Source organism: Ahaetulla prasina, chromosome 9, assembly GCF_028640845.1.
Source record: "Ahaetulla prasina isolate Xishuangbanna chromosome 9, ASM2864084v1, whole genome shotgun sequence".
NCBI classification, from domain to species: Eukaryota; Metazoa; Chordata; class Lepidosauria; order Squamata; family Colubridae; genus Ahaetulla; species Ahaetulla prasina.
This window is the reverse complement of record NC_080547.1, coordinates 3,413,176-3,434,827: the sequence shown is the minus strand read 5'-3', so window position 1 is coordinate 3,434,827 and position 21,652 is coordinate 3,413,176. Positions and strand designations below refer to the sequence as shown.

Sequence of the window (21,652 nt, the reverse complement as noted above, 5' to 3'; positions counted from 1 at the left end):
CTCCCACTGTGAATTGTCTTCAGCTGGATCTGCTGTCAGTAATTCCAGCACCTGGCTGGCTTCCTCTGACGGCTGAGCCAAAGGAACACACGCCGTATGAGTGAGGTTTTTTGGGCTTGTCCTTTCACTCCTGGAATCGTCTCCGGACATGGGGCCAGAGCCGGGGGCTGGAGGCATGACAGGCCGTTCCTCTTCATTATCAGACTCGGAGTCTGATAACAGGCCCAGTTGGAGATGGGAGGGGCCCAGCTGAGGAGAGGAGGGAGGACGAGTCACAACACATGCACTCAAAAGCCCGATTGGGCTTATAGTCCAGGGAGGTCTTATTTTCAGGGAAACAGGGTATCTCGGGGCATTTTTAAAGTTGGGTCTCTCCAGCTCAGTGCTGGAAAGGCTGCCCAGGAGAAAAAAAGAGGGACACGTAAGCTAAGGTGATAGCTAACACCTGAAAGGCCGTGTCATTGGAGGAAGGCATAACACGGCGTCCACAATTGTGCAGTCAAATCTTGTCTCTTTTTTTTTATATGCATCGCAAGCATGTGTGCATTTTATTTCTTGAACCCCTCTTGCAAAACAATTCTTGATAACAAGCTTGCAAAGTTGTTTGATTGGTTGAAGGAAATAATGTTTTGTTTTGTTTTTCCTTTCTCTCTCTCTCTCTCTCTCTCTCTCCTCTCCTTCCTCCCTTGGCAGTTCGGATTCAGAAGGCAATTTTGGGACTCCAGAGGCAGAGACGCCAATCCACTCCTTGGGGAAAGAATTGGAAGAGCTGGATCTGGAACTGGAAGTCATGCCCCAAGGTAAACCATTGCTGAGGCTTAGTTTTCCTTCCTTTGTTGAAAATGCGCAGTGCATCCTGTTTCTCTTGCTGGTGCTTTTTGTGTTTGCGTGTGTGTGGCTCATCATTTGGCTCTCTGCATGGTCTAATAGGGACGAAGCTGTGTGTTCATCATATTTTAGTGCAACCTTCTGGTAATTCGAGCGGAGCATAGATCTGTTTTATTTTTTTCCCTATCATATTTTGCTGTGGATGCGCTCCGTGAAAGAAAGCTAGGTAAACCAGACAGACTTCGATTCAGGGAATGTCCTTGCAGAAGTGTAAAATGCCATTGGAGGCGGAGTAAGTTCAGTTTGCTGAAAATTGCAGTTTCTTTTTTTTTTATTGAAAAAGTTTTAACAAACAAAAACATTTTTCCCCCTTTTTCCCCCCTCCCCCAAAACCCCCTTCCCCTCCCTCCCCGGCTTCCCGGGTCAATCACAAGGTATTGTTATACATAAACCAAACATAGAGTAAAATTTTCCCTTCTAATCCAATTAACCTCATCCAAATCTTTTCATTTCCCAACCCCCCCATTACATAAAATAAAAAATTGCAGTTTCTATTAATAAGAAAACCAGGAAAGGTTGAAAGCAAATGGCTCGCCCTTCAGGGCTAGAAATCTTCGATAAACAGACCGTAGCTTTTTATGAAGCTTGGAACCTTAAGTGTTTATTATGTTATGTTGGATTTTCAGATCCTAGATTGGAGTTTGGTTTGAGCTGTGTTTATATGTAGGCCTTTGAATTCTTCCTTTTACAGCAGGGGTCTCCAACCTTGGCAATTTTAAGCCTGGCAGACTTCAACTCCCAGAATTCCCCAGCCAGCTTTGCTGGTCAAATGCTCATTTGAATATCTTAAAGCAAATATAACATTTCCTGCTGGCAAATTCTTGAGTTCTTGAATTGTTGATAATAATTATGAATAATGGGAACAATCCCTTTGTTCATATTGTCGTTCGGATTGTTTGCTTGCAAAAATAAGGTGTGTTTTTTCCCCAGTTTTCTAACTGAGAAAAACATGCTTTCGGTCCTGGGCATTAGCAAGATGCCTTTAGAAAATGTTCATTAGGAAATGATCTCTAATTTTGTCAGGTCAGTGCTCCATCTCCCATAATCTGGGTAATATATTCTGTTAAGTCGTTTTTCTTCTCCATCAGTGATTATTACTAATAACTCAGGGGTGAAATCCAGCAGATTCTGACAGGTTTTGGAGAACCGGTAGTGGAAATTTTGAGCAGTTTGGAGAACCGGTAGCTAAAATTTTGAGTACTTCGGAGAACCAGCAAATACTACTTCTGGCTGGTCCCAGAGTGGGGTGGGAATGAAGATTTTGCAATGTCCTTTCCCCTGGAGTGGGGAGGGAATGTAGATTTTGCAGTATCCTTCCCCTGGATTAGGGAGGGAATGGAGATTTTGCAATATCCTTCCCCTGGCATGGGGTAGGAATGGAGATTTTGCAGTATCCTTCCCTTGGAGTGGGGTGGGAATGGAGATTTTGCAATATCCTTCCCCTGGAGTGGGGAGGGAATGGAGATTTTGCAATATCCTTCCCCTGGAGTGGGGAGGGAATGGAGATTTTGTAATATCCTTCCCCTGGAGTGGGGTGGGAATAGAGATTTTGTAATATCCTTCCCCTGGAGTGGGGTGGGAATGGAGATTTTGCAGTATCCTTCCCCTGCCACGCCCACCAAGCCACAACCACAGAACCGGTAGTAAAAAAAATTGAAATTCACCACTGTAATAACTGAATGTAAAATATTGACAATACTGTAGTAGCAATCCTTCAAAAAGCTTAACACAGCATAAGGAGAGCATCAGTGCTCCCCTTAAAATAGGGGTAAAATGAAGAGCAGAAATGGCTTCTCTATGAATTTGCTATAACTAGGATTCGCTAAACAAACTTTAGTCGGCGAACAGTGCTACATCAAAAATCTTGGTTTAAAATCGGGTGTATGCAAGCCACATGGTGGCTTAGAGCAAGAAGCTGGGCAAAGCTTAGTTATACTAGGGGTCTGCAACCTTAAACACTCAAAGAGCCATTTGGACCCGTTTCCCACAGGAAAGAAAACACTGGGAGCCACAAAACCCTTCATGTGCCTGATTATTTCTTGGGCGGCTACAAAACTAGCATATGTAGTTGAATGAAATGTTCTGTTTTCTTCTGAAACTTTTCTTTTCTTGGCTTTATCCATGGTTGGCCTACTGGGGGTTGAAAAGCTCAATAAATCATGTGCCGGTGGGTGTCACACATTGGCACATTGTGACGCATATTTTGAGCGACAGGGAGCCGCAGCAGAGGGATGAAAGAGCCACATGTGGCTTCAGAGCCGCAGGGTTGCTGACCCCTGAGTTATACTAACTCTCATTCCCTTCTTAAAATTCATCTCCCTTTCTTTGCACCATTGTGGGCTTGTTCCTGAATTCCCCCAAGCGCACACATTGTTGATTTAACAGGGGCAGCCAAAAAGCAAAAAGTATCAGTGTATTTATTTGTTTGTTTAGTGCAAATGCTTCGCTCCAACAAATCCAACTGCAGTGGTCAGAGTGCAGTACTGCAGGCTACTTCTGCTGACTGCCGGCTGCCTGCAATTTGGCAGTTCAGATCTCACCAGGCTCAAGGTTGACTCAGCCTTCCATACTTCCGAGGTTGGCAAAATGAGGACCCAGATTGTTGGGGGCAAGAGGCTGACTCTGTAAACCTCTCTGTTTAGAGAGGGCTGGAAAACACTGAAGCGGTTTATAACCCGAGCTGCTTTCTTCTGTTTTCCTGATGAGACAACGTTTGAATAATAATAATAATCTGAGGAATTTGCAGATCTTCTGTAGGTTGTATTTCCAGAATTCTAGATGTGGAATTAAAGCAGGCCTGATGAAACTCTCCTTTCCCAAGGCCTCTGGGAATGTCTGAAACAGCAGCGGTTGGGTGGGCTGGGCCTTACAACAAGGAGGAAGAAAGCCCATTCATGGAGTAGAGTAGCGTAGCATAGAGTAGTGTAGAGTAGAGTAGAGTAGAAACTGTGATTGTGAACCTATTGCATGCCTGCCTGAAGTAGCATGCAGAGCCATGTCTCCTGGCACACGTAGTGTCGCCTGTTCCTTTTCTGGGTTTCTGGCGAATGTGATGATCAGCTGGCCTTTGTGCGTGCGGGGCCACACCACTCGGTGTCGTGCGCACGCACTCTCCCTTTTAGGCACTGAGGGCCAAAAAGATTCGCCATCAGTGATATAGAATATAGAATAGGGATAATAACTTTATTGTCACTTTGAAAGTACACTAATTTATTGTTTCCTGATTGCTCATTTGTACCCCATGACTATCATTAAGTGTTGTACCTTAGAATTCTTGATGAATGTAGCTTTTCTTTTATGTACACCGAGAGCATATGCACGAAGACAAATTCCTTGTATGTCCAATCGCACTTGGCCAATATTCTATTCTATTCTATTCTATTCTATTCTATTCTATTCTATTCTATTCTATTCTATTCTATTCTATTCCTTCCTTATTCTATTCTATTCTATTCTATTCTATTCTATTCTATTCTATTCTATTCTATTCTATTCTATTCTATTCTATTCTATTCTATTCTATTCTATTCTATTCTATTCTATTCTATTCTATTCTATTCTATTCTATTCTATTCTATTCTATTCTGTTCTGTTCTATTCCTTCCTTATTCTATTCTGTTCTGTTCTGTTCTATTCTATTATTCTATTCTATTCTATTCTATTCTATTCTTCTATTCTATTCTATTCTATTCTATTCTATTCTATTCTTTCCTTATTCTCTTCTCTTCTCTTCTCTTCTCTTCTCTTCCTTCCCTATTCTATTCTATTCTATTCTATTCTATTCTATTCTATTCTATTCTATTCTATTATTCTATTCTATTCTATTCTATTCTATTCTATTCTATTCTATTCTATTCTATTCTATCTATTCCTTCCTTATTCTCTTCTCTTCTCTTCTCTTCTCTTCTCTTCTCTTCTCTTCTCTTCTCTTCTCTTCTATTCTATTCTATTCTATTCTATTCTATTCTATTCTCTGGTGTAGGATCTCCTGCTTGAGCAGCGGGTTGGACTAGAAAACATCCAAGGTCCCTTCCAATCTTTTTATTCCACGTCCTCCGTGCTTTGTATGAGCCCATAAATACATTGGAATAACCTTCCTTTGTGGTTGGATGTTAGAATTTGTAATGGGTGACCCAAAGAGATATCCGCCCAGCTTTATCCCTACGGAAACTTTGGGGTGCAGAGATGTCACTCCTCTGGGTGTATATATGTATATGTGTGTGTGAAGATCAGAAAGACGGAGCTACAAAAGACTTGACATTCCTTTGCATTCCGCCGACAAAGTCGCCTTTCGTTTCGGATGCAGGTCACGTGCAGCAGACTGCTTTAAATCAGGATAAACACACCTCGCACAGTCTAGGCGAGCTGGGAAGAGAGGGTTGTGTGTGTCTCGAACGTGACAGGTCCCTTTGTCGTTGTGGAGGAAGCGGATCTTTGCGGCTTTTCGTGCTTAAGCAAAACACCCAGGCGGTTCTGGGGGATATCTTTATTTAGCTCAGGGGTGTCCAAACTACGGCCCGCGGGCCAACTGCGGCCCGCAGGTCAGTTTTTATTGGCCCGCAGCAAATTCTCGGTGGACAGTGGGGTGCGGCCCCCGTCCTGGCCCCCAAGGAAGCCGCCGCTCGCCCGGTTGCAGATGCGGAGTGGCTCCGCTGAGGCGATCCCCGCCCACCCGGGGCTGCGGGCCGGCCATTCCGCCACTGGGCTGTAGGGGGCGCCCAGGACGCCCATGGCTCCAGCCCGGCCCACCAGACAGAGGAAGAGGCGGGCGGGCGGCGCCCATCGTCCCACGCGGGCTGCAGCCCGGAAGCCAGGCGGGCGGCGCTCTGCTTCCCAGCCCCGCTGGATCCTCTCCGGGCGCGCTCTGCACGCTCAGGGGCGCTTACTTGTCGCGGATGATGGTCTGCAGCTCCCGGATCTGGTCGCTCATGGGCAGGAGTTTGAGCTGGGCCGCCGATCCCGCCAGTCGTGACGCGTCGCCGTCGCCCGGCGTGGCCGTGGCCTCCTCGGCGCCCCGTCGCCCGCACAGCAGCCGTTCCGCCAGCGCAGCAGCATCGGCTGCCGCCGGCGCTGCTGCTGCTGCTGTCCGGGCTCAGGCTGTCACCGCTGCCCGGCCGGGTCGGCGGCGCAGCTGCCGAGGCCCGCCGCCGCCGCCGCATCCCGCCTCTGCCCCGCTGGCCCACCACGCGCCGGTCGCGGCAAGGCATCGCCTCCATGCGCCGCGAAGCAGCCGCGCGGCGCCCGCCACACGCTCCGCTTTACCTCAGCCGCGGGCCCGTGTGCGGCCCGTGACGCGCCGAGCTCGCCCGCTCCCATTGGCCGCCGCGCTGCCGCTCCGCGCGCCGCCACTCGGCGTTCGGAGGAGGGCGGTGCCCGCCCACTCGCCCCTAGTTAGCCCGTCCCTTTCTGGCCTGGGTGGGAGCCGCGTGGCACACCTGAGTGGCTGCGAGGCGGTGCGGGCCTCGCCTGGGCCTCCCGGAGTCCCTCCATTGGCTGCTGTGTCTCCCTCAGTGGGAAGAGAGTTCATGACGGATGGCGGAAAATCCCAGTAAATACATGCTGGTTGCCAAAAGCTTGACTTTTGATGTAACTGGGGATGCTGCGAAGGTCATAAATGCAAAGACTGGTGGTAAGTCACTTTTTTCAGTGCTGTTGTATTGGTCGCTAAATGAGTGGTTGCAAGCCGAGGATTACTGGTAGCCGCTGTCAGTATTTAGGTCTCTATGTATTTAGGTTTCTATGCCCATAGCCACATCCACTCAGTCACATGAGGAGTTAGCCACGCCCACCAGTCACATGACCACCAAGCCACACCCCAAAATAAGCCACGCCCACAGAACTGGTACAAACATTTTTACCCCCCCCCCCCCCCCCCCCCTGTGGCCCGGGCCTTTGCTTATTTTTCTGTATTTGGCCCTCACTCAAAAAACTTTGGACACCCCTGATTTAGCTCCTACAGTTGCTGCAGGAAGATTACAGCAGATGGATCCAGCCAGGCTCTTGCAGGGGAGTGGGGGGTGGTTTTCCAGTATTGCCCTACCACATTTTTGCATCTTATGGAATTCTCCTTTCACGCCCCTAAATCCTTTCCCCTGCCCCCACCCCCAACTCCTCTGTCCTCTTGCCTTTGTAAGGGTGAAATTTGTATTACAAAGGGAGAAACAGCAGGGATCTCACTGCTGAATTGGAGGCTCTGCAGAGCTATAAATTAGACTGTGGAGTTGGGGGGAAAAAATTCTGACAGAATAAAAGGCCAAGCCATTTCCCTATTTTTTTTTTATTTTTTTTTGCCACTACAAGATGCAGTAAACTTCTGCATTTTGTAAAAAGGGGAAGAGGGGAGGAGCTTCCCCCTTTTTTTAATGTGTGCCTGGCCGCCTCCTGATCAGTCTTCTGAAAAGATCACGGGTGCAAAATCCCGCCGTCGCAGTCTCAAGGGTCCGAACAAAACCTTTTCAATGCAAGCAGCAAAGATTAAAAAGAAGCGTTTCAAACAATCAAGATCAGAGCTGGAAGGGACCTTGAAGGTCTTCTAGTCCAACCCCCTGCTCAAGCAGCAGAACCTACACCCGTGATGGTGAACCTATGGCATGGGTGCCCGAGGTGGCATAACAGAGCCCTCTCTGTGGGCACGCGCCCCCATCGCCAGCTGTTCTTCTGGTTTGCAGCGTGCACGTGTGCGCCAGCCAGCTGGTCTTCGCGGGTGCTGGAGCGCCTGAAAATGATCCAAAAAATGTCTAAAAAACAGGGAGTTTTTGGGGGGCATTTTCCAGGCCATCTTCTGGCTGTTTTCCAGACCGTTTTTAGGCCGTTTTCTAGACCATTTTCAGGTCATTTTTCGGGCCAAAAATGGCCCGAAAAAATGGCCTGAAAACAGTCTGAAAAACAGCCAAAACCAGCCAAAAAACAGGCATGTGTGCGCCAGCCAGCTGGTCTTCGCGGGTGCTGGAGCGCCTGAAAATGCCCCAAAAATGGCTAAAAAACAGGGAGTTTTTTGGGGGCATTTTCCAGGCCATCTTCTGGCTGTTTTCCAGACCGTTTTTAGGCCGTTTTCTAGACCATTTTCAGGTCATTTTTCGGGCCAAAAATGGCCCGAAAAAATGGCCTGAAAACAGTCTGAAAAACAGCCAAAACCAGCCAAAAAACAGGCATGTGTGCGCCTGGCAGCTGGTCTTCGCAGGTGCTGGAGTGCCTGAAATGGCCTGAAAAATGGCCAAAAAACAGGCCTTTTTTGGGCCATCTTCCGGCCGTTTTGTGGACCGTTTTCAGGCTGTTTTCCAGACCATTTCCAGGCTGTTTTTCGAGCCAAAAGCAGCCTGAAAATTGCCCCCCAAACAACAGCCTGAAAACAGCCCGAAAAACAGTGATTGATTCCCTGCAGCGTTCATTTTCCCTGGGAACGGCCACTTCTTCAAAACAATACAGGTAGTCCTCAACTTACAACAATTCATTTAGTGACCAAAGTTACAGCGGCACTTTAAAAAAAAGTGTCTTATGACCATTTTTCACACTTACGACCATTGCGGTATCGCCACGGCCACAGGATCAAAATTCAAAGGCTTGGCAACCGGCTCATATTTATGACGGTTGCAGCGTCCCGGGGTCACGTGATCCCCTTTTACGACTTCCTGACAAGCCACGTCGAACGGGAAGATGGATTCCCTGAACAACCGTGCCGCTAGCTGAACATCTGTACGGATTCACTTAACAAATGCGGCAAGAAAGTTCGTAAAATGGGGCGAAACTCGCTTAGCAAATGTCTCGCTCAGCAACGGACATTTGGGGCTTCAGGAGGCTGTGAGTTCGATCCTAGGTAGAGGCAAATATTTCTCTCTCTGGACACGGTGAGAATATATCTGCAGAACAAAACTCGGCACTGGCAACAGGAAAGGTATCCGGCCAGTAAACACTCAGCTCCATTCCATTGCCCCGCAAGGGATTATGCGGCCATTAAAAGAAGATGAATTGTGGTCGTAAGTCGAGGACTACCTTGTCCTTACCGTCTTGGGGATGCAGCACTTTTCCTGGAGCGCCTCAATTGCACTTTTGCTTTGGGGAGAATAAACCTTGAGGCAGCTCATGCTGAGAGAAAGCAGTTTAATAATGGGTGATTTAATCTGGCTCTGGATTGACATTCTAATTGGGAGGCTTTTGAGCCTGGAGGGAGAGGCTGATCGATGAAGGCAGCCCCAGGAAATGCCTCCTTCTCTGCTTCATTGTCATCTCAGGAGGCGGTCTGAGGCTAAAAAGAAGGGACAAACTGCTGACACTGTAGAAGAGAGCTTCCCATCCGCCCTTTATTTTGCAAGACAGTTCACTCGGGAAGGTGCTTTTTTCAAGAGGCAACTGGACTTTCTTGGTTTTTCTTTCGAAGACGTTTCACTTCTCATCCAAGAAGCTTCTTCAGCGCTGACCGGATGGTGGGCAATGGAAGGGTTTATATTCCTTGCAGAGGGCTGGTCATTTATTTATTTATTTTTGAATTTATATCCCGGCCTTCTCCGAAGACTCAGGGCGGCTTACACTGTGTCAAGCAATAGTCTTCATCCATTTGTATATTATATACAAAGTCAACTTTTATTGCCCCCCCAACAATCTGGGTCCTCATTTTACCTACCTTATAAAGGATGGAAGGCTGAGTCAACCTTGGGCCTGGTGGGGCTTGAACCTGCAGTAATTGCAAGCAGCTGTGTTAATAACAGACTACTTAGTCTGTTGAGCCACCAGAGGCCCATTTGCATCCTTTTAGAAGGTCATTGAGGCTACTTGGAGGTTCACCTGTATTCTCAGGGTCACATGAGTGGCGCTCCTGGTTCCTGTAGTCTGCATTTTTTTCCCTCTGGAAATCCATTCCTACTCCCACACCATTCAAAGAACGTTCGTCCCAAATTGTATAGCTAAAAGTCTGTAGAGATTCTCAGTCATCCAGGTCATGGTTGTCCCAAAGGTGCTTTTTTTTCAGGAGGCAACTGGACTTTCTGGTTTTTTCTTTGAAGATGTTTCGCTTCTCATCCAAGAAGCTTCTTCAGTTCTGAGTGGATGGTGGGGAATGGACGGATTTATACTCCTTGCAGACAACTTGCCTTCTGGCAGCTCTTCACATGCGTGCACTAGGAACAGGCTCCTCCTGTTCCTCTGCCTCTCTGCTGTCCGCCTCTGGAAGCTCCGGAGTCCGCACATCGCTCCCAGATGGCCTTGGCCCCGTCTCCGCCTCTGACGCAGAGCCCTTGTTCGGGGCTTCCCCAGAGTCCCAGACTGGCCCATGGTCCTCCCCATCCTCCTCACTGTCCGACTCCGCTACTAGCTTTGCAGGCTGCTGAACAAAGACATCCACAACCTGCAAATTTACTGCCTACTTTTCCATTGACTCTGCTTGTTGAAAGTTGACTATGCAGTATGGCCGGTGGATGCTGCAAAGGTTGTAGGTTTGACGACCAGTCATAAAGGTTATTTTTTTCCCCAGCACCATTGTAACTGTGAACAGTTGCTAAACGGGGCAGTCTTTAGCAAGGGCTACCTATATTGCTCAGGCTTTTCCCTTTCAGGCCTATAATAGGTGGGTCTGGAGTTTGTACAATTTTAGACAAAATCCATCAAATGTAGCTTTGAAGACATTCACAAGCGGCCTCTTCTAACTCTTTCGCGATCACTTGATGTTTAAAAATAAACTTCTGCAAATGGAGCTTCGGTTTAGCTTTGGAATACAAGGAGTGGCTTTCTGGTGAGTCAGATTTGGTTTTCTCTTAAGTCAGTTCTGCCTATAGCTTGCCCCAACTGACGGAAGCTTTCCAGAATGTTCTGCTCTCAAACAGTGCTATTCCAGCTTCTCTCTCACTCTCAGAATTTTCAAGGCAGAATATTTACGGGAAAACCAGATGAGATAGTTTTTAACAATTGGGTACTTCCTCTGTAGTCTGGGTTTTTTTTTTTTTTGGCTTCTAAGACATATGACCTTGAAATATTCCTATAGACCAGTGATGACTAACCTTTTAGCCATCGCATGCCAGGAGTGGGGAGTGGAGGGGTCGCGTACGTGCGTGCCCATACCCATAATTCTATGTGCGCGCAACCCCCCCCACTCCCCCTGCTCCTGGCACGCAATGACCTGGTAGGCCCATTTTTCTCTCCAGAGCCTTTCTAGGAGTCTGGGGAGGGTGAAAACAGCCTTCCCCATCCCCCCCCAGAGGTCCTCCGGATGCCAGAAACAGCCCGTTTTCCAATGTCCGGACCGGAAGTTGGCAAACGGGCCATTTTCAGTCTCTGGAGGACCTCCCGGGGGGGAGGCCATTTTTGCCCTCCCCAGACTCCTAGAGAGGCCCTGGAGGCTGGGGACAGCAAAAAAACCTGGCCTTCTGGTCCCACCAGAAGTTGGCAAATGGGCCCTTTTCAGCCTCTGGAGGACTTCTGGGGGGTGGTGTGGAGGGCCGTTTTTGCCCTCCCCAGACTCCTAGAGAGGCCCTGGAGGCTGGGGACAACAAAAAAACCGGCCTTCTGGTCCCACCAGAAGTTGGCAAATGGGCCCTTTTCAGCCTCTGGAGGACTTCTGGGGGGTGGTGTGGAAGGCCGTTTTTGCCCTCCCCAGACTCCTAGAGAGGCTCTAGAGCCAGGTGAGAGAGAAAAATGGGCCTTTCCCACCACCCGCTGAGGCCCTCCAGAGACAGGAAACAGCCTATTTCTCTATTTATGGTGGGACCAGAAGGCCCGAAAATCACACGTGCCAGAGCTGAGTTCACATGCCCACTGATATGGCTGGCATGCGTGCCATAGGTTCGCCATCAGGGCTATAGACTATTTCAGGGGTCTCCCAACTTGGCAACTTTAAGACTTGTGGACTTCAACTCATAGAATTCCCCAGGCAACATGGGTGGCTGGGGAATTGTGGGAGTTGAAGTTCACAAGTTTTAAAGTTGTCACGTTTTAACAGATTAACAGAGTTGGAAGGGACCTTGTAGGTCATCTAGTTCCAACACCCTACCCAAGCAGGAGACCTTACACCATTTCTGACAAATGGCATCCCAGTCTCTTCTTGAAAGCTCCAGTGATGAAGCTCCCACAACTTCTGAAGGCAACTTCTGTTCCACTGGTGGATTCCTCCGTATTTCCAAGCTGAATCTCTCCTTGATCAGTTTCTCAGAAACTCTCCTTCGGATCAGTGATCAGAGTGTGTTTGACATCTCTCCAGTTCTTGTGATGATCAACTTGAGGTCTTCTCCAGGCAGAACATCTTGACTGTGTTTAGTCTTTGAAGCTTCTTTTTTATCTACCAAGGTGCATCTCATATTACTTCCGTCCACAAGAGTTATCTCCTTGCTGCAGGATTTCAGCCCTCAAGTCTTGAAACGGTCTTCATAGTCCCTGTAGGCCAGTGATGGCAAACCTATGGCACGCCAGCGCCCTCTCTGTGGGCACACAAGCCATCGCCCCAGTTCAGCAGTGCCGCGCATGCACGCATGCCTCCCGCCGGCCAGCTGGTCTTCGGGTCTCTGCCGTGCATGTGCAGGGAGTGGGGCACATGCAGGGGGATGGGGGACAGGGGGTGTGCATGCGCATGCGCGGGGCGTGAGCGGGGCCCATGCACAAGGGTGGGGCGTGTGCGCAGGGGCGGGTGCATGTGGGGGGGGTCAATGTGCAGGGACCATATGTGTTGTGTCTCGTTCGCTTTCCCCGCAGCCGGGCCCCTCTTATCTCCTTCCGGACACTGAGGAATGTCCTGGCATGCCTCCAGGCCCCAGCCCTGGCACCATGCCCAGACAGGCCGAGGAAGAAGAAGTGCTTCCAGCCCCCAGCCCCGGCTCCATGCCCAGGCAAACGGAGCAACTAGATCCCTCCCTCTCCCCCACAGCATGTGAGCCTGAGGAAGGTCAATTACCAACAGCTGGAGACTGGAGCGACCCTCGCTTTAGGAGAATTGATAGGCGGCGTCAACAGAAGGAAGGGAGGGGCAGGCCTGGATAAGTGCTGAGTCATGGAGCCACACCCCATGGCCTATATAAAGGATCTGCTTTCTGGCATTCTCTGAGTCAGGCAAAGTCTACTTTATCTTGCTGAAGTCACTTCCTGGTCTCCTGCCTGCCTTGAGAACTTTGCTAGGACTTTGGCAGAGCTGCAGAGGCACGCCTGATTCGGATTTCCCTGACCCGGCCATCAGCAGAGGAGTGGGACACGATAATATGTGGATTGCATTTTGGGGGTTCGGGCGCACGCATGTGCATTCGCACACACGTGCATGCTTTGGGCACTAGGTCTGGAAAATGTTAGCCATCATCGCTGTAGGCTGTAGTATCCTCTTTGTCCGCAGGACGTTGCCTCGGGAGATGAACTAAGTGTGCTGGTTTGAATGTTACAGAAGATTTATTATTTTAGATTCCCTCGGGCAACCTGTGCCAAGAACATACTCTCCATGCGGTGGCCTTTCAAGCTGGACTGCACATTAATGATGTCGGGCTCCTCTCCAAATTCTTTCTTTCTTTCTGTCTCTCGCTCCTCCCCCAATTGTCCCTGCTCAGAAAAATTATGCCAAGGCAATTTGCTTGCACCGTGTAAGCAGTTTTGGCTAGTTTGATTCACACCAGTGGTAGGATTCAAGTAATTTAACAACGGTTCTCTGCTCTTATGATTTCTTCCAAAAGCCAGTTTGCCAAACTGCTCAGAAAGTTAACAACCGGTTCTCCCGAAGTGGTGTGAACTGGCTGAATCCCACCACTGATTCACACTATTGCAGCAAGACTGGGAGAGTCATAGATTTGACGATAAAGGAAGCCAGGAGGCTAAACAGAAAAGCTGCCAAGTGCCGAAGACTCCCTTGGTTTTTTTCTCTCAACGTTCAAGCAGCTGCAACCACCTGCTTGAATTTTGAATTTCTTGGCAACTGCAGGAGAAATTGCCATTTATTTGAAAGAGGCAAAAACGAGATCCGTCTTTATTTCATTCATTTTTGGGGGGATGCTAATTGCTCGTTCCAAGGGGGGCTTACATGGGAGAACTTTCTGGGGGCTTGTTTCTCATTATCGTGCCCTGGATAAACAAAACTTCTTGGCTTTCTCCTGGGTTCTGCATGTATCCAGATACAACAGGGCCTCTGGTAGCTCAACTGGCTAATGCAGTCTGTTATTAACACAGCTGCTTGCAATTACTGCAGGTTCTAGTCCCACCAGGCCCAAGGTTGACTCAGCCTTCCATCCTTTATAAGGTAGGTAAAATGAGGACCCAGATTGTTGGGGGCAATAAGTTGACTTTGTATAAATATACAAATAGGATGAAGACTACTGCTAACATAGTGTAAGCCGCCCTGAGTCTTCGGAGAAGGGCGGGATATAAATGCAAATAAATAAAAACAAACAAACATGGTAAGTCGGTGAACAGCTGGCACAGCTATGAAGATTGGTGAGCAAAACACCACCAGTGGAACCATCATGATGCACCTACTGAAATTTGGAAAAAAGTAACTTTGACTTTGGAAGTCAGTGTGCAAAGAACAACTACTAAGATGATTAATGGCCTGGAGACTAAAACATATGAAGATACGGTTGCAGGAATTGGGTATGGCTAGTTTAGAGAAAAGAAGGACTAGGGATGACATGATACAAGTGTTCCAATATCTCAGGGGCTGCCCCAAAGAAGAGGGAGTCAATTTATTTTCCAAAGCACCAGAAGGCAGGACAAGAAACAACGGATGGAAACTAATCAAGGAGAGAAGCCACCTGGAATTGAGGAGAAATTTCCTAACAGTGACGACAATTAATCAGTGGGATGTGTTGCCTTCAGAAGTTGTGGCTGCTTCATCACTGGAGGTTTTTAAGAAGAGACGGTCTAGGTTCTATCATATCGCAAGATCTCAAATGGACAGCTAACATCAAAAACATCATTAAAAAAGGACAACAAAGAATGTTCTTTCTGCGCCAACTCAGTAAGCTCAAACTGCCCAAGGAGCTGCTGATCCAATTCTACAGAGGAATTATTGAGTCTGTCATTTGCACCTCTATAACTGTCTGGTTCGGTTCTGCAACCCAACAAGAAAAACACAGACTTCAGAGGATAATTAGAACTGCAGAAAAAATAATTGCTACCAACCTGCCTTCCATTGAGGACCTGTATACTGCACGAATCAAGAAGAGGGCCGTGAAAATATTTGCAGATCCCTCGCATCCTGGACATAAACTCTTTCAACTCCTACCCTCAAAGCAGCTATAGAGCACTGCACACCAGAACAACTAGACACAAGAACAGTTTTTTCCCCAAAGGCCATCACTCTGCTAAACAAATAATTCCCTCAACACTGTCAGACTATTTACTGAATCTGCACTACTATTAATCGTTTCATAGTTCCCATCACCAATCTCCTTCCACTTATGACTATATGACTATAACTTGTTGCTGGCAATCCTTATGATTTATATTGATATATTGACCATCAATTGTGTTGTAAATGTTGTACCTTGATGAAGGTATCTTTTCTTTTATGTACACTGAGAGCCTATGCACCAAGACAAATTCCTTGTGTGTCCAATCACACTTGGCCAATAAAAAATTCTATTCTATTCTATTCTATTCTATTCTAAATGCTTCAGCAGAGGGTTGGACTCCTTAGGAGACCTCCAAGGTCCCTTCCAGCTCTTATTCTGATTGATTGAAGTTCAGTTCCGTTCTAAACAAACTTGCTCAGTTCCCAGAAAGCAAAGGAATACATTTCATGCAGACAAAACACACCATTTTGTGCGAGTTGCCTGCTGCCAATGACTTGAAATGCTACAAAAGCCATTAACTAGGACATGCTTTCATTGAACGAATGCCTCTCGCTGGTTTGTGTTTTCTTGAAGTCTATTTGATTGCAAGCCAAGCAGAGCCACGTAAAAATAAGATGGGCGGGGCGGCTGTTTAAATCAAAACAGACAAATAAAACAGAGAATATGCCACTTCGTAGGGATTTGATAAATTGCCTCTGAATCTTTTAAGGTACGCCTGCCACCTGCCATCTGAAGAGTGGCGTATCCCTTCAGTTTTTAAAATTGTTTCATGGATCTGTTATGCAATTTGAGTGCGGCTGATTCTGGTGCTGGATGCAAGAAGGACGTTCGGCCATTAAGAATGATATTCTGAATAATTATATCCATAAACACTTAACTAAGAATTCTTCCAGGGACACGGTGGCTCAGTGGCTAAGACTCTGAACTTGTCAATCAGAAAGGTCGGCAGTTCGGCGGTTCGAATCCCTAGTGCTGCTGTGTAACGGGGTGAGCTCCCGTGACTTGTCCCAGCTTCTGCCAACCTAGCAGTTCGAAAGCACATAAAAAATGCAAGTAGAAAAATAGGGACCACCTTTGGTAGGAAGGGAACAGCGTTCCATGCATCTTTGGTGTTTAGTCATGCCGGCCACATGACCACAGAGACGTCTTCGGACAGCGCAGGCTCTTCAGCTTTGAAACAGAGATGAGCACTGCCCTCTAGAGTCGGGAACGACTAGCACATATGTGCGAGGGGAACCTTTACCTTTACTGTTAAGAATTCTTCCAGAGGTGGGTTTTACTATCCAGTTGCTCAACCTCGCTTACAGATAACCAGGGACGTCCGCAAGAGACATCAAGGGAGGAATTATGAAAACTCATCTATTTTTACTATCTTCTTTTCTCAAACATTCATTGGGGGGGGAAACAACTGATGTGGGAAGAGGCAGAAGGTTTAGAAATGAAGAGGAATTATTTTCTGGATTATTATCATTCAGAGGATGGTGAGAAGGTGACAGAAAAGAAGTAAACATACAGGTGGCATCTACCCCCAACAAGAATTGCTAGAATGTCTAAGGACAAATCTGAAAAATGTTGGAAATGTCATCAGATACCTGGATCTTATTACCACATGTGGTGGACATGCATTGAAGCTAAAAGATACTGGACTAAAAGACACACATGGTTGGAAAAAATGATTAAAAAGCATATTGACTTTAAGCCAGAAATCTTTCTGTTGGGAATTATACCGGAGATATATACTAGAGACATAAAATATTTGATTGTGAATATTATTACAGCAGCTAGGATTGTATTTGCAAAAAAATGGAAAAATGAAAAGTTACTTTCCCAAGATGAAATAATTAGAAAAATGTTGGAATGTGCAGAGATGAGTAAATTAACATTTGAAATTAGAGAACAAGAAGATAAGCAATATTATAAAATATGGGATTTATTCTATAACGGGTTAAATGGAAAGATATGTTAGGAAAAATGAGTATAAGATATATGTATGGAAGAGATGATTATTTTATGAATGCACAGGAAGATATGTTAACACCCTTACAGCACGTTGTAACGGAATTGATTTGATGAGGTTTTTTTATTTTATATTTAAAAATAAATAAAATTTAAAAAAAAGAAAAGAAGTAAACATATACAGTACATACAATCCATATAATTATATACAAAATTTCTACAGGAGTATGGCAGTCGCCTCATAATAGTACATCCAATTCAGCTATACTGGCATTGCTTCATGGAAATCTTCTAGGGAACCAGAGACAAAGAAAAGTGCATAAATCAAATTTTCTAGATCAGGGGTCTCCAATCTTGGCAACTTTAAGACTTGTGGACTTCAACTTCCAGAACTCTGGGAGTTGAAGTCCACAAGTCTTAAAATTGCCAAGGTTGGAGACCCCTGTTCTAGACTGAAATAATTCCATAGGTATGGTGGAAACTGACCATGAGATGCTAATACTGGAGTAGCTGAGGTGGACAACTGAGATGATTTCTACTTTTTAATAACCAATTTGCAATTGTTTTCATACATTTCCATGTGTACATTCCCAGTCTATTCTCTGCAAATAATGTTCAGTTCATTGCCATTGTGCCTGCTGGTATCTCTCTTGGTAGCTACCAGCCTTCCTACCTCGCTATGTTTTTAAGATTGCTTTTATTTTTTTACAAGCTCAGCTAAGTGGCGAAATAGCATTTTTTTTTATTTCTAAGAATGGCCCCGGAGGTGTTCTTAAAAATCAAAATAGTGAATACCCGCAGAGCAGTACTTTATGTTTGAATTTCTGTTTTCTCTGTTTTGAACAAAACAGAGTTGAAAGCAAAACATCCAGAAGAGCTGATTCTGTTGAAAGTTGGATGATCTGAAATGCTATACGATGCCAACTTTTAGTATTCAGAGGGAGAGAAATCTCTTTTTCTGCCTTCCTTTGTTTTTGGCATTGAATGCAAATCCATTATTCTGTATCAGCTGACCAGCAGAATTGGCTTCGCTGCAGTTACAGCTCAGTATTGGTCTGTTCTCAGTAGAATTCCATTCAATACTTCCAGACTGACTTTTATGGACAGATTGAAACAGAAGGTGGATGATATTGTATTAATGCAACGTTAGAATGAACTGCGTTAGGTAAAAGCAAATGATATTGAAACTTCTTTTGGGGTGCAAGGCATGGGTTAAGGGTGAAGCCATTATGATGGGTCTACATGCATGAAAAGGGACGTGGTGGCTCAGTGGCTAAAATGCTGAGTTTGTCAATCGGAAAGGTCAGCAGTTCAGCGGTTCGAATCCCTAGTGCTGCCGTGTAACAGGGTGAGCTCCCGTTCCTTGTCCCAGCTTCCGCCAACCTAGCAGTTCGAAAGCATGTAAAAAATGCAAGTAGAAAAATAGGGACCACCTTTGGTGGGGAGGTAACAGCATTCCATGCACCTTTGGTGTTGAATCATGCCGGCCACATGACCACGGAGATGTCTTCGGACAGTGCTGGCTCTTCGGCTTTGAAACGGAGATGAGCACCGCCCCCTAGAGTCAGGAACAACTAGCACATATGTGCGAGGTTAACCTTTACCTTTACTTTACACGCCTGAACCAGTTATTGGATTTTGGGAAGGAAGAACAGTATAGGTAGTCTTCTTATCGCCACAATAGAGGCCAACATTTCTGTTGCTAAGGGAGACATTTGTTAAGTGAGTTTTGCCCCATTTGTTAAGCGAATCACCACAGTTGTTGAGTTAGTAACACGGTTGTTAAGTGAAACTGGCTTTCTCATTGATTTTGCTTGTCAGGTCGCTAAACTGGATAACCTGACCCCGGGGACACTGCAACCGTCATAAATATGAGTCAGTTGCCAAGCATCCCGAAGTTTGATCACATGCCTGTAGGGAATGCTGCAATAATAATAATAATAATAATAATAATAATAATGTTTTAATTTGTATACCGCCCTTCTCCCGAAGGACTCAGGGCGGTGAACAGGCAAATAAAATACAGACAGAAATACATCATAATTAAAACAACCCTTAAAAAACGGATTCAAATTTGCCAATCATTTAAAATAACCTTACACCCCATAAAATTACAAAAATTTAAAAACCCATCAAAATTCCATTAAAATTTAAAATTTAGAATTTAAAATCAGGCCAGTCCAATGGTTGTTAAGTGTGAAAATGGCCATAAGTCTCTTTTTCCACGGCTGTTATAACATTGAATGGTCACGGAATGAATTGTTGTCAGTCGAGGTTTGCACTGCATTGGTTTTTATTCCGAAATCTTTTGTTGCCCGCAGGAGTTGGGATTAAGGAAACCTTGCACGAAATACTTCTGCTTATTGCTATGTCATAACAAGTTTTTCTGGTCTTTCAAAAACTAAATGCCAGAATATTTCAGGAATGGCCCCTCCTCCTCTTGCTCCTTGCTAATTCCTTGTAGAAGATCTCTCCTTCATTCTCTCGGAAGAGAGAGTTTATAAGACTGCAAGGGAATTTAAAGTATGCAGCCAACTCCCTGTCCCTACTATGCCTTTCTGAGTCTGCTGTGCTAGGAGGTGTGTGTCTCCCCCCCACCCACTCCTTCTAATAAGGGAGATGAAGTTTTGGGAGGTTGGCAAAGCCAGGCACGTAGTCAAGGCTCTGTAGCTCCTCAAACAATAACAGGGCAACTTTTTAGGATAGATTTACCTTGATGAACCTTGATGAACGTATCTTTTCTTTTATGTACACTGAGAGCATCTGCACCAAGACAAATTCCTTGTGTGTCCAATCACACTTGGGCAATAAAAATTCTATTCTATTCTATTCTATTTGAGATGCTGAGCATATGTTGCAGATAGTTCCAGACAATAATTTATCCCTATTGGACATGCCGATTTCCAAATGCTGTCGCAACCCATCCATGCACTGGATGGCAAGCCAGTGTTGTTGCGATTTTTTTTTTCTAGCCCCCAAGGATCTTTTCTGCCCCTTCTTTTCTTCTTTTTTTAAAAAAATATATATTTATTTTTACTATACAAAGAAAGAGCAACAGTTTCAATGTCTATATAAACAGTGTGCTGTCTGTTTAGAGTTAGTTTGAGCCATAGTCATCGTCATCATCGTCATGTTCATTAGTAGTGATCATATGATAACAGTATTTTCTCAACAGAACATTAATACTTAATTGTCAAATACTAAATCCTATTAATAATAAACATATCACAATAAACCCTCATGGTAAAATTAATCCTTCTCTTATTTTAAATGTTCTAACTTCTGTTTCTGTTATTTAACCATTGATAAAACAAATCCCATGTTTCAAAATATTCCGTATCTTCTTTCTCTTTAATTTCAAGTGTTTAATTTTTTTTTTATTTGAATTTATATCCCGCCCCTCTCCAAAGACTCAGGGCGGCTTACACTGTGTTAAGCAATAGTCTTCATCCATTTGTACATTATATACGAAGTCAACTTTTATTGCCCCCAAACAATCTGGGTCTTCATTTTACCTACCTTATAAAGGATGGAAGGCTGAGTCAACCTTGGGCCTGGTGGGACTTGAACTCGCAGTAATTGCAAGCAGCTGTGTTAATAACAGACTTAGTCTGCTGAGCCACCAGAGGCTATCCATTTCTGCACATTCTAATATTTTTTTAAAAAAATTATCTTCTCGTCTATAGAGATCTCCACAGCTTTCCAGTGTTGTGCGATGTAAGGAAAAAGTACACAACAACGAAGCTACAATCTCTGTCTACCTACAAATGTTGTAGGCTTTCCATCTCTAGAGCATCTTTTGAGCCTGGGCATGGCGGGGGTGGGTGGGTGGAGGGATTTTTGCTACTGGGTGATCCGGTCCGAACTGGGAGCATTTCACCCCTGCTACAGGGTCCCTTCCAACTCTGCTAATCTGCAAGATTGTAGCTTGGATGGCTCCCATCGGTGTTTGTGTGCTGCCTAATCATGGCAGCGTTTGCTAGGAACTTTTGAAGGCTTTTGGGAGCTCCATCCCAGAGTTGGTGCATGGAACCTGGAGGCGCGACAACCTCCTGGTGCGGACCCTTGCAACATACATGCTGCAGGGTTCCTCGCTCAAAGGGTTATGTAACTACTTTTCATTTGTGAGGTGAGACGGTTGGAGCTGCTCAGTCAATGGGTGTTGCCAAGGGCCTGTCAACTTGACAGATTTATCGGGGCACCTGTTTGGATGCTACACACCCCGGGAGAGGAATGGAAGAGGCAGAACAGCTTGGTGGAGTTGACAGGTGTTTTCCTGTAGTTCTGAAAGGAGCTCAGCATTCCAGAACTGCAACACACCCTTCATAATCATGCAGGAGATCTTCTATACCTCCTCCCGCCCCAGCCTTAATCTAAAAATAATAATAATAAAAAAGCTTGGGGAAAAAAACCAAGATTGGCAGTGGCCCAAGCAGGTTCTAAAAACAGGCCATAATCAGGAAGTTGTCATGCTTACCTTGGTGCAGGAAACGGCTCCTTTGTGGCCATAATAGCTGCCCCATCTTAAAACATAGTAGGGAGCAGGGGTCCCCAAACTTTCGGAC

At 45.8% G+C, this 21,652-nt stretch overlaps 1 protein-coding gene across 5 annotated transcripts in view; it reads left to right on the top strand.

Annotated features, from left to right (window-relative positions):
- The window catches only part of TACC1 (transforming acidic coiled-coil containing protein 1), a 122,660-nt gene that overhangs the window by 48,522 nt on the left and 52,486 nt on the right, over positions 1-21,652 (top strand). For all 5 annotated transcript variants that reach the window (XM_058194480.1, XM_058194481.1, XM_058194482.1 and 2 more), the window contains one exon: positions 694-800. In XM_058194480.1, coding sequence (XP_058050463.1) covers positions 694-800 — 107 coding nt within the window. The remainder of the gene's footprint in view (positions 1-693; positions 801-21,652) is intronic.